This window comes from Callorhinus ursinus, unplaced genomic scaffold (genome assembly GCF_003265705.2).
Source record: "Callorhinus ursinus isolate GAN/ISIS: 27379988/994484 unplaced genomic scaffold, GSC_fseal_2.0 scaffold10, whole genome shotgun sequence".
Lineage (NCBI taxonomy): Eukaryota > Metazoa > Chordata > Mammalia > Carnivora > Otariidae > Callorhinus > Callorhinus ursinus.
The window spans coordinates 45,191,913-45,207,662 of record NW_027397072.1 but is presented as its reverse complement, the minus strand read 5'-3'; the positions used below and the strand labels follow the sequence as shown (position 1 = coordinate 45,207,662).

General features: G+C 36.3%; 1 protein-coding gene across 10 annotated transcripts in view; it reads left to right on the top strand.

Annotated features, from left to right (window-relative positions):
* The window catches only part of CTNNA2 (catenin alpha 2), a 1,073,854-nt gene that overhangs the window by 130,062 nt on the left and 928,042 nt on the right, over positions 1-15,750 (top strand). For 9 of the 10 annotated variants that reach the window (XM_073897478.1, XM_073897474.1, XM_073897475.1 and 6 more), the window contains one exon: positions 3,272-3,378. The exons of the other annotated variant lie outside the window; for it this stretch is intronic. In XM_073897478.1, coding sequence (XP_073753579.1) covers positions 3,277-3,378 — 102 coding nt within the window. In that variant the 5' untranslated portion in view covers positions 3,272-3,276. The remainder of the gene's footprint in view (positions 1-3,271; positions 3,379-15,750) is intronic. 10 annotated transcript variants of the gene reach the window in all.

Genomic DNA, 15,750 nt, shown 5'->3' with positions numbered 1-15,750 from the left:
TTCTGTTAGCTATTGTCGAATAATAGTTAATGACAAAATCTCAGTGATATACCATAGCAAGCATTTAATTCTTGATCCTGTTTCTGTGGTTTGATTGGGAGCTGTCTGACCAGGCTTGGCTCAGCTGGTTTGGACTCCAGATGCAGCTTGGATTCAGGTTTGCTCCGTATGTCTTTCTTACTTTTTGGACCAGTGGGCTATACTTGATTCTCATCATGTACAAGAGACAGTAGCACAGGAGGACAAGTCTAACCACACAAGCGTATTTCAAAGGTCTATTCAGATCATATTTCCTAACATTCCACTGCCCAAAGCCTAATATCAGTGAAGTGGGGAAGTCTCTTTTCATGGAGGTGAGAGATGGAGTGGGGGATGACTATTTACCTAATAATCATTTGATCTACCTTCAAAGCTTATGTATTCTTTGCTTTTCTGAATTTATAAATATTGAAAGCACAGGGATGACACTCTCAGTTGTGAGTTAGCCATCTTGTGTATGCTTGTCATGGGGGTTACACACTGTCATTTCTTCTGACTGCAGTTGCCCCAATTCTGTGCCCTAGAAGATATTTGACTATTTTTATCTTTTTTGACACCATCTGTCCTTACTAGCATTGAAGGGGAAGATCATCAATAGTTGAATCTAGAAGACTAAGGTTATGATCATTAATGTAAAATAGAATCTTTTTTTTTCTGGTTTATGCAATCTAAGGGCTTTGATGGGGAAAATGTTTCTAGTACAAGTGCTAGCACATATAGTAGAAAGCAATCAAGTGTTTGTCCCAAGTAGCAGGACACAAACTCTTCTTCTAGAAACAATAGATTGCAAGGATTATACCGGCTCAGGTAGTGCAGCCAAAGGAGCTTCTTACCTTCTTCTTCCTCATGCTCAATAGCTAGCTTGAAGCTAGGATGCTCCTCACACGCAATGCAATGAGAATCTTACATATCAACACCTTGGGCTATGAGCTAGAGATTTTGCAGTACATATCCCTCATGCTTGGTCCTTGCTAATTTGGATATTAAGCCAAATTATGAAAATATTTTAGGGTAGAGACAGAATTCCTAGTTTCAGTCCAAACCATATCAAAAGCTTAATGGCTGGAAAAAAGACCATTGAAAGTTTCTATGACTAGGTTTTCCTCTTCAACAAATTAATACCATGTAACCTTTCCTTGCCTTTTGCTTTTGAATCTTACCTGTGTCTCAAGAAGTGGCTGAAAAGATTAATCCCCAGGAGAATAAATTAAGTCAAGTGTTTTGCCCAGCAACTCTTATGCTTTCATGTCTAGATTTATAAGGACTATGAGACCTTTAGGACTCAAGGTGCTAACTCTGCTTCTTGGCTTACAGTTGGCTTGAGGTCTTTGTTCAGTGTTTCCCATTTCTGCCTGATGCATGCTAGCGTCTCTGATGTGATTGTCCTAGCATTTTTGTTTCTCACCTCAGCATATTTTGAATGCCATTTCTTTACAGTTTTGCACTGGAACATCCATAAAAGACTTTTTGTGCTTTCCTTGGTCCCCCAGCTTATCCGCAAAGCATGTTCATGTGACAATGACAATTCGCTACACAGTCTCAGTGCCTTTCACTATTGTGTTAAAATGACTTCGCTGCTAGTTATCCAGCTTCCCTACAGGACTTCCTTGTACATCATCATTCATTTTGCTACTCTTTATTCCATTGGAGCTTGAAAAAGGTTTTCAGAGAACCTTCCCAGAAATTTGCAATAACTGTGTCATAGGTACTGGACCAAGATCACTTAGGTAGATGTGGCCGCAGTAGGGATAGTGGTATCGTGTGCATGCACAACACATCTGGCATTTTCATCCTTCCATAGCACAAGAAGGTGTGCTGCCCAGTAGCAGAATTCCGTGCATGTCAGAGCTACCATTTGGCAGTTGGTAGTGTGAATGGGAAATGTGTAAAGTGTTTTTAGGTTTTTGGAGGACAGGCAGCTTATCTGTGCCAACTATTGTTGTTATGAAGGAACACAAATCTAAATCTGTCTGTATGGTTGGATCGCTGTGCTTGGTTTATTTAAAACATGGCATTTGGAGAGAGGTAAAATACCAGCACACTGTGTCTTTGCCTTTTTTTCCCCCCCAAAGCAAATTTGTTGGGTTTATTTGCCATAGTCGTGCAGTAAAGAGGCATGCGCCTATTGTGACAGACCTTCTTTGTACTGTTAATTCTAATAGAAATAATCATCTACATTAATTTATAAAGATAGAATGGAGTGCGGACGTTGACTCAAAAGAAGAGAACAGCTATGAACAGTTTGATTTATAGTGGTATTAAAGCAAATGATTCAGATTTAGTTTGTACATTCTAAGGTTGCTTGTCCAGTGGTTAGTTGTTGAAATATATTCAGCAAAGAGCAGTTTCTCACTGAGCAACACACCCCTGATAGAATGTGTGATTTATTCTGTTGAGGCCAGGGCCATATTTTGCGCTTGATATGTGAGAGGCTGCTACCTGCACATCAGTGTTTCTTAGGTAGGAGAGGATTGCTTTAGAATGAAATAAATAACCGTATCAGACACTAATTTTATGGGACTAGAATGTAAATGTATTGAATAATCAGAGAGCATGTAAATAGCAAGCTAATTTTCAGAACCATCACCACTCAGTTTGCAAAATGTCCTTCCTATTTAAAAGAATGAAACTCAGCTGCCACAGGGAGTATAATATGCTCAGTGGTCAGTTATGATATGAAGAAAACAAATTAGGATTTTGTTACGACGTAGGTCCCTCATGTAGTATCATGATGGATTTACTGTGCTTCCTGGAAATCTTGGTTGGTCTCCCAGACTGACTTTGGTGTCCTTTCTCAGGTTTTCCATAGCCCTCTGCTTTCCTTGGTCATAGAATGGGTCACACTGAGGCATAATTGTTGCCTACCTTGGATCTCGCTACCTTGAAACCATAAACTACTTGGGGTCAAGGTCCAACTTTTTCTCAGCATTTGGCAGGTGGATGTATGTACTAAATATTGAGTGAGTAAAATATTTCCATGCCAGTTGAATCCCAGTAGTTTGTCTAACATATATAGGTGCCCCCAGGAGCTCCCAGTTTTTAATGTGATTCCCTCATCACTGCCTCACATAGTTCTGGTTCTGATTTCCCCATCTTTAATTTGATGAGTTTCAACGATATATATAATCTTCAATTATGTTCTGAGTTTTGGTGACTTATTCATTTTGAACCCCCAAGGTAACCGATTATTTCATTAATCATTATTTCTTACCAGTAATGTGTGTTTCTATAGGGAGCATGACTTCGGCAACTTCACCTATCATTTTAAAATGGGACCCCAAAAGTTTGGAAATCCGGACACTAACAGTGGAGAGGCTTTTGGAGCCACTTGTTACACAGGTAAGGGATGATTTGAAACACTTCGTTACTTGTATATGTTTCTATTGTGATTATATCATGACTCTTCAAAAAACTTAGAAATTGCTAAGAGTGAATACTACATCATGCCATAATGCTAAATACTGAAGATATGTTACTGCCTGAACTCTGGACCGTTTTATTGCCCAATAACATTTGAAGTACCTTTTTCAAAACTCATCATATGATTTTTGAAATTAGGTTGATGAGATAATTAAAGAGGGGGACTTGGTAAATGGGGCTCTCATTCGTAGTAATGAATTCAAGTCTAAATAAACCATTCCTAGCTCACTTTCAGATGCTAATGCACAGTGGGAAGAACTGTATTGACTATTTAAGAGCAAAGTATATTACTTTTCTTTAGTTTAAAATGGAGAATTTATCATGTTGGAAAAATGAAATGTTCCATTTTTTTTTGTTGTCACAGATGCCATATCTCCACAGGTGACTGTCAACAACAACAAAAAAATTCTGGGAATTTAAGTTTTAAAAGTTAATTTTTAGTATCTTATGAAGCATATTATTTGCTATATTAAACGCAGAAATACATGGAATGTGAAAATTAAAGATTTTTATGGTGTATTTTTAGGGAAGTATTATGCCAAATTAAGTAGAAATTTCTTTTTTGTTTCCTTCTTTTCATTATTATTTTTTAAAATTTAAATTCAATTACTGGTTTTTCATACTGGTTTCCTATAGCTGCTATAACAAATTACCACAAACTTAGTGTCTTAAAGCATCACAAATTTATTATCTTATGGTTCTGGAGGTCAGAAATCCTCAAGTCAAGGTGTTGGCAGAGCTGCGTTCCTTGTAGAGGCTCTGGCAGAAAGTGTATGTCCTTCCTTGTCTTTTGCATCTTCTAAAGTCCACTTGCCTTCTACCCCGTCCTCCATATTCAAAGCCAGAAGTGTAGCATCTTCAAATCTCTCTCTTGACTCTGACCTCTGCTTCTATCCTCACACCTCCATCTTAGAAGGACCTTCTGATTACATTGGGCCCACTGAAATACTCCAGAATAATCTCAAAATCCTTAACCAAATCACAGCCATTTAAGATAACATATTCACAGTTTCCAGGGATTAGGACATGGACATCTTTGGGGGTCATTATTCAGCTCAACATAGTCTGCCCTCTGTCCACCCCCAAATTCATATCCTTCCTACATGGGAAACACATTCACCACATCCCCAGATTCCCCAAAATCTCAACCTATTATAGAATCATTTCAAGTCCAAAATCTCATCAAAATTTCATCAGCTAAATTCCAGATCTTTTCATCTAAATCATCTAAAGTAGGTGTAGGTAAGTTTCTGGTTATAATCCATTCTTGAACAAAATTCCTCTCCATCTGTTACCTGTGAAACTAGAAAACAACATATATATATGTTCCCAGAATGCATTGGGATAAGATACACAGGCATAAGAAAATAGGTAGAGATATTCCCACTAAAAAGGGAGAAGGTGGAAGGGAAAAAAGGATTATCAATTCTTCCTCAAGCAATTTAGAAATCCAGCTGGGCAAATTCCCTTAGACTGGAAAGCTTGGGAACAACTGGCAGTGTTTCTACTGATATAACATTCTTTTTTTTTCTTTAGACTTTCTTTCTTTCTTTATTTGAGAGAGAGACAGAAACAGAGATAGAGAGAACACGATCCGGAAGGAGAGGGCCCCGACACGGGGCTCCATCCCAGGAGCCTGGGATCATGACCTGAGTGAGGGCAGATGCTTAACTGACTGAGCCACCCAGGCACCCCCCGATATAACATTCTTAAGAAACCTGTGGTTCTCCCATTTGTCTCTAGGATTCATGCTGTTAGAAAAGAGGCTACTTCACAGAACATTCCCAGATAATCCCATCTCCATTTCTGGCCTCTGCTGAATTGGTCAAAGCCATCCATGAATTACATGCCTAATTTCTTCAAAGAAGCCCTCTGTATGACTGAATACTCTGAGCTTTCAGTCCTTCCAAGGCACAAGCCAGAGGTTATCTAGACATACAACTGGCTTTCTCTCCAAAGCATACTTTCCTGAGAGTGAGTTTTCTAATTTTAGTGCCTTTTGCAGTTTACATAGGCTGAGAATTTTCCAAATCATCAAGTCCTGGTTTCTTTTAGCTTAACAGTTCTTCTCTCAATTTATTTCTTTCTTCTCACATTTTACTATAAGCAGGAGGAAGAAACCAGAGCACTCCTTCAACACTGTGCTTGGAAAACTTCTTGACTAAATGTCCAAGTTCATCCTGTACAGTTCTGATTTCCACATAACTGTAAGACACAATCCATCCAAGCTTTCTGTCACTCTTTCTTCCATTTCCTAGTAACATGTTCTTCATTTTTTTCTGAGCCTTCTCTAGCATCTCTTTAACACCTGTGTTTCTACAGTCTTTTTATAATGATTTAGATATTCTCTCAGATGATAAGAGGCTTTCTCTACCTTGCTCCTCACTTCCTTCTGAGTCCTTGCAAGCAAGGCCTTTATAATCCCTGTTTTTACTAACAGTCAGTGCAAGGCAATCTTGGATTTTTCTATTAAAATTCTTTAAATTTTTCTAACATCTGCCTGTTATCAATTCCAAAGCCACTTCCACATTTTTAGGTGTTTGTAATAGCAGCACCCTACTCCCGAGAACTAAAATCTGTATGTTTCCAATTGCCACTATAACAAATTACCACAACCTGAGTAGCTTAAAACAACACAAATTTATTACTCTATAGCTTCAGAGGTCAGAACTCCTAAAATCAAGGTGTTGGTAGGGCTGTGTTCCTTAAGGAGGGCATTCCTTTCCTTTTCAACATCTGGTATGCACCTGCATTTCTTGGTTGTGGTGCTTTCATCCTTCCTTAAAGCCAGCATTATACCACCTTCACATCTCTGCCTCTGACTTCAGCTTCTACTGTCTCACCTCTTGCTCTGACTAACTCTCTGACTTCTCTCTTATGAGTACCCTTGTGATGACATTGGAGCCAGCCAAATATTCTAAAATAATCTCTCCCTCTTGAGATCTTTAAACTAATCACATCTGCAAAATCCCTTTGTTATTGAAGATAACATATTCACAAGTTTTCGGGTGTAGGAAGTGGATATCTTTGTATGTAATTGTTGAAACGTTTCATTAGATTTATGCACATTTTTCAGTTGATTGTGATTCTTGTTAGCTCTATGAAAATTTCTTTTGAGAAACACTTATTCCTGAATGGCTCTTAGATATGGGAGTATGTTGTCTACTCAGATTATGGTCTGTAGACTAAGGCCTATGCATGAATTGTTTGTTACTGGTCTGCAGTAAGCACAGAAATTGAGAGTAAGTGCTTTTAAATTTTTATGACATTTTACAGAATAATTTTATGTATGTTGAATCAAGTAATTTTAGACTTGAATTTTTTATCTTTTAAATTTTTTGAATCATTCATTTTGTTGTATTTTATAGTGCTTTGGTTTATGATGTATTAGAATAACAAAAATATGGCTTTTCATTGTAGATAGCTTGAGAAAGATTGGCTTAGGAGATATTTTGGAGTCAGGTCAATTTGGTCTGAAATGTAGTTCCTTCAGCCTAGTTAAAAGCAGACTGTCTTTTTCTAACCTCAGAATTTTACCTTCATATCAATATTAAATTTAATCCTTCTTTTACAGATAAATGAAACACAATAATTAAAACACAATGACTGGTATAAAGTAAATGTTGATTAAATATAGTTTCCATTTTTCTGTTTTTTGATGGCTATATATTCAGGCTTGTGTTAGCCATTATCCAACACTGTATAAGTCAAGGAGAAGGATATAAATGAATCTGGCATAAAAAAACAAAATATTACACATAAACTATCTTTCATTTCTTAAAATTTTCATGTATTTATATTTTGCTCATATTTCTCTTATCTATAGAATAGTATATCTAAGATTATAATTAAAAATTATTTTTTTCCATATATAGGTACCTAAATTCTGTCAGATAAAGGCAATGCATTAAAAACATTTATTAAAAGTTAGGACAGTTAAATGTCTAATTTATATTTGTTCATTTAATGCAGTGGAATATGTAAAACTCTTCTTGAATTTCACACAGTGACTTAGCACTGTAATGAGTCTTAGCATCCCTTTAATATCTTCTGGTATCTATGTAGCTTATCTTTCTTTTCAGTGTTCCTACCCTGACTTAGAGAGAGAGATTCTTTCAAAAACGTGACTTTTCAGACAAGCTTCTCTATTATTTCCTCTAATATTATGGCTCTGCTATCAAGACTAAGCATTCCCTCTCCTAGAATAAAGCCTTAATGTTAGGACTGATGTGATTGTTGACCTTTGAAAGGCATATGAATCAGAAAGGAGAGATAAGAAAATACTGGATATAAACTGCTGAACATTTTTAAAAAAAGTGGAACTGAGAAAGAAAACTAAATCAAGGCCCTATTTGTGTCACACACACACACACACACACACACACACACACTCTCTCTCACACATACACACCCCTTTATGAATTGAATAAAGTTCATAGTGGTATTCAGTGATGCAGTATGCTCATAACCATCCTAGTTTTTCTGATAAGGATAGATAAGTAATGAAATAAATACCAGGAATTAAGGGTTCTCAGTAAAATTCATTCACTGTCATAAGAAAAATGACATTAGAAATTTACTGTTGATAAGTATTTAAAATATGCAACCAAATTATCTCATTTTAATCATAATGTATGTGAGGCTGCATATTTATCTTACAATGTCAAAATGGCAAAATCCTTTTTGAATAATTTTTACATTATGGAAGTCATGATATTTCAAATGAGAAAGGATTTATCTTAGAAAGTTTAGTCCTTGAACAAGGTGCCCAAATTTTTTATAAATTCCAGAAAGTAAAAATTTTTAATAGGTCACATCCTGTGATATTAAGTTTTATTAGAAAACTAAGATACTTGATTAGGCAATTTTATTAGAAAACTAAAAAATAATATACTAGAAATTAAGAAACACTCTTAGATAACTCTTAGAACCAAAGGGAAATGCAAAGTATATATGAGTTAATGAAAAAGATGATGTCTTCTAACAAAATATACACACCCAACAAAAGCTGTGCTCAGTACAAAATTTTAGGTTTAAATGTCTTTTTTGTTGTTGTTGTTTTAAAGATTTTATTTACTTATTTGACAGAGAGAGAGACACAGGGAGAGAGGGAACACAAGCAGGGGGAGTGGGAGAGGGAGAAGCAGGCTTCCCGCCGAGCAGGGAGCCCGATGTAGGGCTTGATCCCAGTACCCTGGTATCATGACCCGAGCTGAATGCAGACGCTCAATGACTGAGCCTCCCAGGCACCCCTTAAATGTCTTTTTTATTAACCAAAAAAATAAATAAATAAACTAAGTGTTCATCTTAAGAACTCAGAGAAAGAACATCAAAAGAAACTAGAACAGAATTTAGTTAACAATGGAAACTGGAATCAGTAAAATAGAATATAAAAGTTAAAGTGATTAAATAAATTCAGAATTTGATTTTTCTTTGAAATGGCCAATCCTCAACACACAAATTATGGAAAATATATAAAGAAAAATATATAGAATTTTGAATGAGAAAGCATAAATAATTCCAGGAACAGAGCAACTCTTACATGCAACTCTACTCTGATGAAACATGCAAACCTACAGGAAGGAAATAAGTTCCTAGAAAAATTTAAATCACCACAGTATATCCAGAAGGAACTGGAAAACTGGAATAAGCCATATAAATATTGGAAGGCTGTTTGAAGATCTTTTATCAAAAAGCACCAGAACAGATGGATGCATACCTAAATATTATTAGACATTTAAAGAACAGATAATCACAATGTTATTTCAATTACCATTTCAACTATAGAAAAAGATAAACAATCCTCAATCATTTTTTGAAGAATCATAATTTTATTATTAAAAATTCAAGATATTTTTAAAAACTTTTAAAATCTTTTAGATTAGACTCTAGTGACTTCTATAGTTAGGTCCTTTAAAATTGTACTCAAAAATTATTTCAAAAGTAAATAATTAGAACTTCATACACTTAAAACTATTGTTAAAATTTAAAATTTAATTTTATACTTTAAAAAAATACTTGATTTTCTCCTTTTTTTGATACTAAGTCTTCTTAAAGTAGTCATCTGTGTGACTCACAACTATAGTTAATTTCCTCGGTGCATTTAAAATTAGGAAATCATGAGATTTAAATTTAAAATCAGGGGATTTAAACTGAAAATTATTCTAGAAATAAACTGATACTCAGAAATGAAGTAACTTCTGAGGCTTAAGCCAGTGTGTGCCTCTTTATGCTATCCCATACTCTGTCTTACACAGTTTACAAGATAGAGTATTTTCTGTATGAATTTACCAAAAGAATGAAAGTATAAAATGAGGTCTCATGGTACCCATCTGCCTGGAGCATATCATTATTGAGAACTACCTTAATTCATGGTTTATTCATGAGATTCAAGGTTAGGTGGTTTCTAGGGTGACACTACAATATTACAGTAAATTGTGTACTTTTGTTAAAGGGTTTAAATTGTATAAAAAGTAAAGGATGTGCTAAAAGCAAATGATGTGAACTCCATTAAGTTGGTTTAGTTCTTTGATCAATGTTATATATAGCTTGATTACTCTGTTTCCAAGTATTTTTCCTATTTTTATTGTTTAATATTTTCATACCAATCCCATTTTAATTTTTGAATGCTATTTTCCTTATCTGAGAAAATGGTTTAGTTTATCTGCCTTTAATAGAAGTTTCTGTGGGTGAATGAACTACATAAGATACCATAACTTTTTATTTAAAAATATCTTTATTTTATTTTAAAATAGGATTTGAAAGGAAATAATAAGGTTATGATTTAGAAGTTTACTTATCACAGACCTGTACCTCTGAAAAAAATAACACATTATATGTTAAAAAAAAAAAGATGAAGAAGATAGCAGGGAGGGAAAAATGAAGGGGAGGAAATCGGAGGGGGAGACAAACCATGAGAGACTATGGACAATGAGAAACAAACTGAGGGTTCTAGAGGGGAGGAGGGTGGGGGGATGGGTTAGCCTGGTGATGGGTATTAAAGAGGTCATGTACTGCATGGAGCACTGGGTGTTATACGCAAAAAATGAATCATGGAACACTACATCAAAAACTAATGATGTAATGTATGGTGATTAATAAAATAATTAAAAAAATAAATAGTATATATTATAGAAAAAAATCACATATATAAATATTTAATTGAAAGACTATAAAGTATTTTTCTTTTGCAAATATTGTTTTATCCCCTAATATTAACATTTTTTAAGTTGCTGCATTTTTGTTTTGTTCTGTTTGTTTTTACAGTAGATACATATACCTAAAGTAGTTATTATATTGGAAATAATTCTTTGAATTGAGTTTTTATGGTAGATTGCTTGGTAGTTATTGTGTCTGCCACTTCTGAAATAGGTGTTTAATTGACTAGTATATTGTGTAGTATTAGATTAATTTCTGTTTTGGGATTATGTTCAAGATTTTGTTGTCTGCTACCAGATGGGAATGACGCTCTTTTTGTTTTATGGCCAGCTGTGTTGGCCATGTTTTGAAACTCGAGTAATGTATGGAGCCCTTTTAAACAAAAAAAACAAAAACAAGACAAAATTTTCCCAAATCCTAGAATGGACTTAAAGTAGTATAAATGTGGAATTATGTATGCACATATGTTCATTCATAAAGAAAATTACAAAATAAGTACTAAAACCACAAAAACAAAAATTGAAATCAACATTAATTTGATGGATGATGTTACATCATTGCATTTGATGTAAATGATTATGTGACTACTCTAGCTCTGGGTCTTTTGTGTTTGGCAAACACTCAGTACCATGTACCATGTGATGTGTCAATTCTCCCCCTACCTTTAGAATCAACTACTGCAAATCAGAATTATTGAGTTCACCATGGCATCATTTCACCTTTGTTTAGCATAAATAGAGTCACAGTTAACACACAACATCTGCCTCTATTTCCTTCTCATTAGCCTAGGACAACAGAAGTTAAGCAGTATGATACTATATGGTTTTAGAATACAAGCAAACTATATTAACAATGATGCAACTAACTTCTATCAAAATGTTTCCTTTCAAATAATTTCTGACTTAAACACAGTGATTATTTTATGAATGCTAATAAGAGAAATTTTATTTAGTAGAGGATAAAAGAGAAGTCCTAAGGTACTATGAAATGAGTGCTCTACATACTACCTCAGTTTATTAAGTTCTTGTTCTCCATGAGAAAGGGGGTTTTGGAGGTTAAGCTCACCAATCCTGATTTCTTGTGTCCTGCTCATAGGGATGGTCCAAGCTGCTGAACTAAGTTTTCTAAATAACTTTCATTAGAGTTTTGTCATTGCTTTGGACAGTTTTTCCTGCTCTTGTTTTAGTTGGAGCTCTTCTCCATTAGCACAGAACTAACCATAAATAATCTGGAGCCTCTAAGGAGAAAAGGGGGGAAAATTCTAATGTTTCTTGAGTAGTTGCTATGTATCTGAAACCATCTTAGATATTTCTAGGAGTTTTCATTACTTCTTGGGTCAACTTGGTGAAGTCAATATTATTTTCTCCATTTTATAGATGAAAAAAGAGAGAGACTTAGACCACATAATAAAAGGCCTAGGATGAATTAAACTGAATAAGTGTGCTGCTCCTAAGGTAAACGTGGGCTGAAAATACCGAATTGGCAAGTTGCTAGTACATCAACCACAGAGAATTAGTAGAGTAAAATGGGAAGAGAGTACAGGATTAAACTGAAGGTGGGGAAGGGGTGAACTCCCAACATTAAAACAGACAGTGGAAGGGGGTAGAAAAAGAGAGGTAAACCATAAAACAGACTCTTAACTATAGAGTACAAGCTGAGGGCTGTTGGAGGGGAGGTGGGGCCGATGAGTTAAATGGGTGATGGGGATTAAGGAGGGCACTTGTGATGAGCTGGGTGTTCTGTGTAAGTCATGAATCACTAAATTCTATTCCTGAAACTAATATTACACTGTATGTTAACTAACTGGAACTTAAAAACATGAAACAAACAAAAAAGAGGAAAAGAAGCAAGCCAAAAAGAACTGAATATATTCATACAGTCAGGAATTAGTTCCTTTTCTAGTTTGCATTACCTAATTCTTGCCCACACCAGATATTTGCTGAATGCAAACATGATGTAAACAAATTCCTTAACATTCAAATGAATAAGTTAAACTAAAAACCTATTTTCCCTATTAAGTGGTTAATGCATGTGAATTCTCAAACTTAGCAATAACTATTTCTTTTATTCTGTTTGGCAATAAACTCAAACCTTAAAATATTTTTCCTCTTGCACTTTCCATTTCAGTGAACAGCGACTATTTTAAATGGGAAAATGGTACTTAAAACTAAATTTAAAAAATTAATGTCAGAAAAGAATAATGATTTTTATGTGCTTGACACTGGACAATTAACAAAATCTTATGCATACTAATTCAAAAATTTCAAGCAAGAAACTGTGTGAGGTTAGCTAACAAAATTGCTCAAAACTACCTTGGACAATATAGAAACCTTATCGGAGCTGGCGACCAAAAAATCCACTCTACCAAGCATGAGAATGCCTACAAAGTGACAGAATTGCATTTACTCAGGAGCCCTGAACTAGCAAACTAATTAAAGCTTGTCAGAGATCTAAGATTAAGGATTGGGGCATGGCAACACACATGCTTTTCTGTTTCTTGTCATCCTGTTAAAAGTACAAAAGATATGCTTTGTTTTCACATAATTAAGAAGGAAGGAAGGCCAGGAAAAGTCATAGGAAATCTAACCAGCTATTTTTCTTTCATTCTGACATAATTCTGAGTCCTTCTGTAACTCGACTGTCTTGGCTTCATGGCTCTGCCTTCACAATCTGTGCTTTATCTTATTTTTCTACCTCAGCTTTAAATGTTTATTTTTTGGGGGGCTTAGACTTAGGACTCCTCTTTTCTTTTTTCTGCATTTTCCCCCAGTTGATTCTACCCATCCGTATGGCCGTAAGTATCATCAATATACTGACAATACTCAAATTTGTATCTTCAGCCTACATCTCTTCACTGAGCCTTCATCTCACACATAGGAATTCTCCTTGGTTTCTCTCTTCTCCGATATGCCCTCCTCTCTCCATCTCTGCTGCTGAAGTCCTGGTTCTAAACCCAAGTCCTTTCACACCAGTAACCAACCATGGTCACTTACTAAATAATCCACCAATCCCAGTTTTGCTCACTTCCTATACATTCTCTAAATAGCAATCAGAATGATCATTGGAAACGATGTATAATTTGATCATATCATTTTCCTGTTTAAGACTGTGCAATTAGGAAGCATGCTGTTGCCAAGCAGAGGAAATCTTTCTTTTTCTTACTGGACTATGCAAGCTATGATGAGTGGTACAGGACTCTTACAGAAGATGGACAGATCCTAAACTCACCTTTTCCCATGGGTATTCTTAGGCAACACCTGCAGCAGTGTAAATAACCCAGAAAGTGACTGGCAGAACGGACTTTCCACAGCTAAACACAGAGAAGAAGCCACATCAAAGAGGGTAGGAAGGGCAAAGACTATCGGGAACCAAGCTGATCCATGAGACTTTCCACGGGAGGGAGGGCCGGTGCAAGCACAGAGAAGGGAGAGGAACAGACACTACACCAAACACCCTAGGCATGGGGGATCCACACTGGGAAGACAAATCCCCAAAATATTTGGCTTTGAAAATGAGAGGGGCTTAACATTCATTGGCCTTAATGCACAGAACTCTGAAAATCAGGGGCTTGGCTCTGGGAGAGCCAGCGGACATTAGAAACTGAGCGCCTGCCTTTAAAGAGACAACTTGACAAATAATGCTTCTGAGATACAGCATAAATCAACAGTTTGAAAAATGCCTGGGATGTATGGAAAGAAGATTTATTTACTAATCTCAGAACGTGTGTGGAGAAGCAGGGATCTTTAGGAGATTTCTCCAAGAACAAAAGAGCTGGTGGTTGACATTTCCTTCCCTCAATGCCTAGCCTAGATACAGGACCAGCTGCAGGAACGAGGGCAGCACAAACACTCTCCATGGAGCTTGCTAACAGTGTGCCCTGTCCCTGCACTCTCCTGGGGATCCACCCTGCCCCTCCAACCCAGCCTCCACAGTTCTCCAAAGCAGAGACACAACCATGACATTATGTAAGCAGCCCTGACAGGGGCTAGCACTACCCCAAAGTGACTCCTGCCCCAGGCCATTCATACCAGTTTGCAGCCCCAGCAGTGTGCTGGGGGCAGACATCTGATCTTCCTGCAGGCCCTGCCCACCAACAAAAGCTTCCCGGGGTCAGCACGAGGAGAGCATCTCACAGTTCAGTACAACTGCAGCTCTAGCAGCTGCCTGGTCTGACCCAACTCGAGCCCATGGTGGCCCCAGACTGGCTCACTAACAACACAGGGACTGTACCCTGCCCACAACAGACAAAGAAAGCTGTTGAAGACAACTAGGCAGAAGGCAAATGTGGCTCAATCATAACAACATGGCACATGCAGCAGACATGAGACATCCCTAAAGCACCAGGTTCTAGTGAACTGGGGACATTGCCCTACAGGACACCACAGGACCTCTTCTTCATAAGGCCATGACTTTCAAGAGCAGGACATGTAGCTGACTTTCCTAACATATAGAAACAGACACAGAGTTACACAAAATGAGGAGGTAGAAGAATATACAGTTTTTCAGCAGAAACTTTATAGGTCAGAAGAAAGTGGCATGATATATTCAGAGTGCTGAAAGAAAAAAACCTGCAGCCAAGAATACTCTATCCAGCAAAGCTATGATTCAGAAGAGAAGAAGAGATAAAATGTTCCCCAGACAAAGGAAAGTTCAAGGAATCCATAACCACTAAACCAGCCTTACAAGAAATGTTAAAGAGGACTCTTTGAATGGAATGGAAAGACCAGAAACAGGAGTAACAAAAGTAGGAGGCACAACGTGGTAAAATTAAGTGTATCTAAAAAAGTCAGTCCAGAGATTTCTAAAATAAAAGGATGTGAAGTATGACAGTATATACCTCAAATGTGTGTGAGGGGGACAGGAGTAAAAATTTGGTGTTTTTAGAATGAGTTCAAACTTAAGTAACTATCAATATAGACTGTTATATGCTTAAGATTTTATACAGAAACCTAATGGTAACTACAAATCAAAAAACAAGTAATAGATATGCAAAAGATAAACAAAAGGAATCCCAGTCTATTACTAAAGAAAGCCAGCAGACCATAGAGAAAGGGGAAGAGAAGAAAGGAACAGAGAAGAACTACAAAAACAACTATAAAATAAGTAACGAATGGCCATAAGTACATAGCTGTC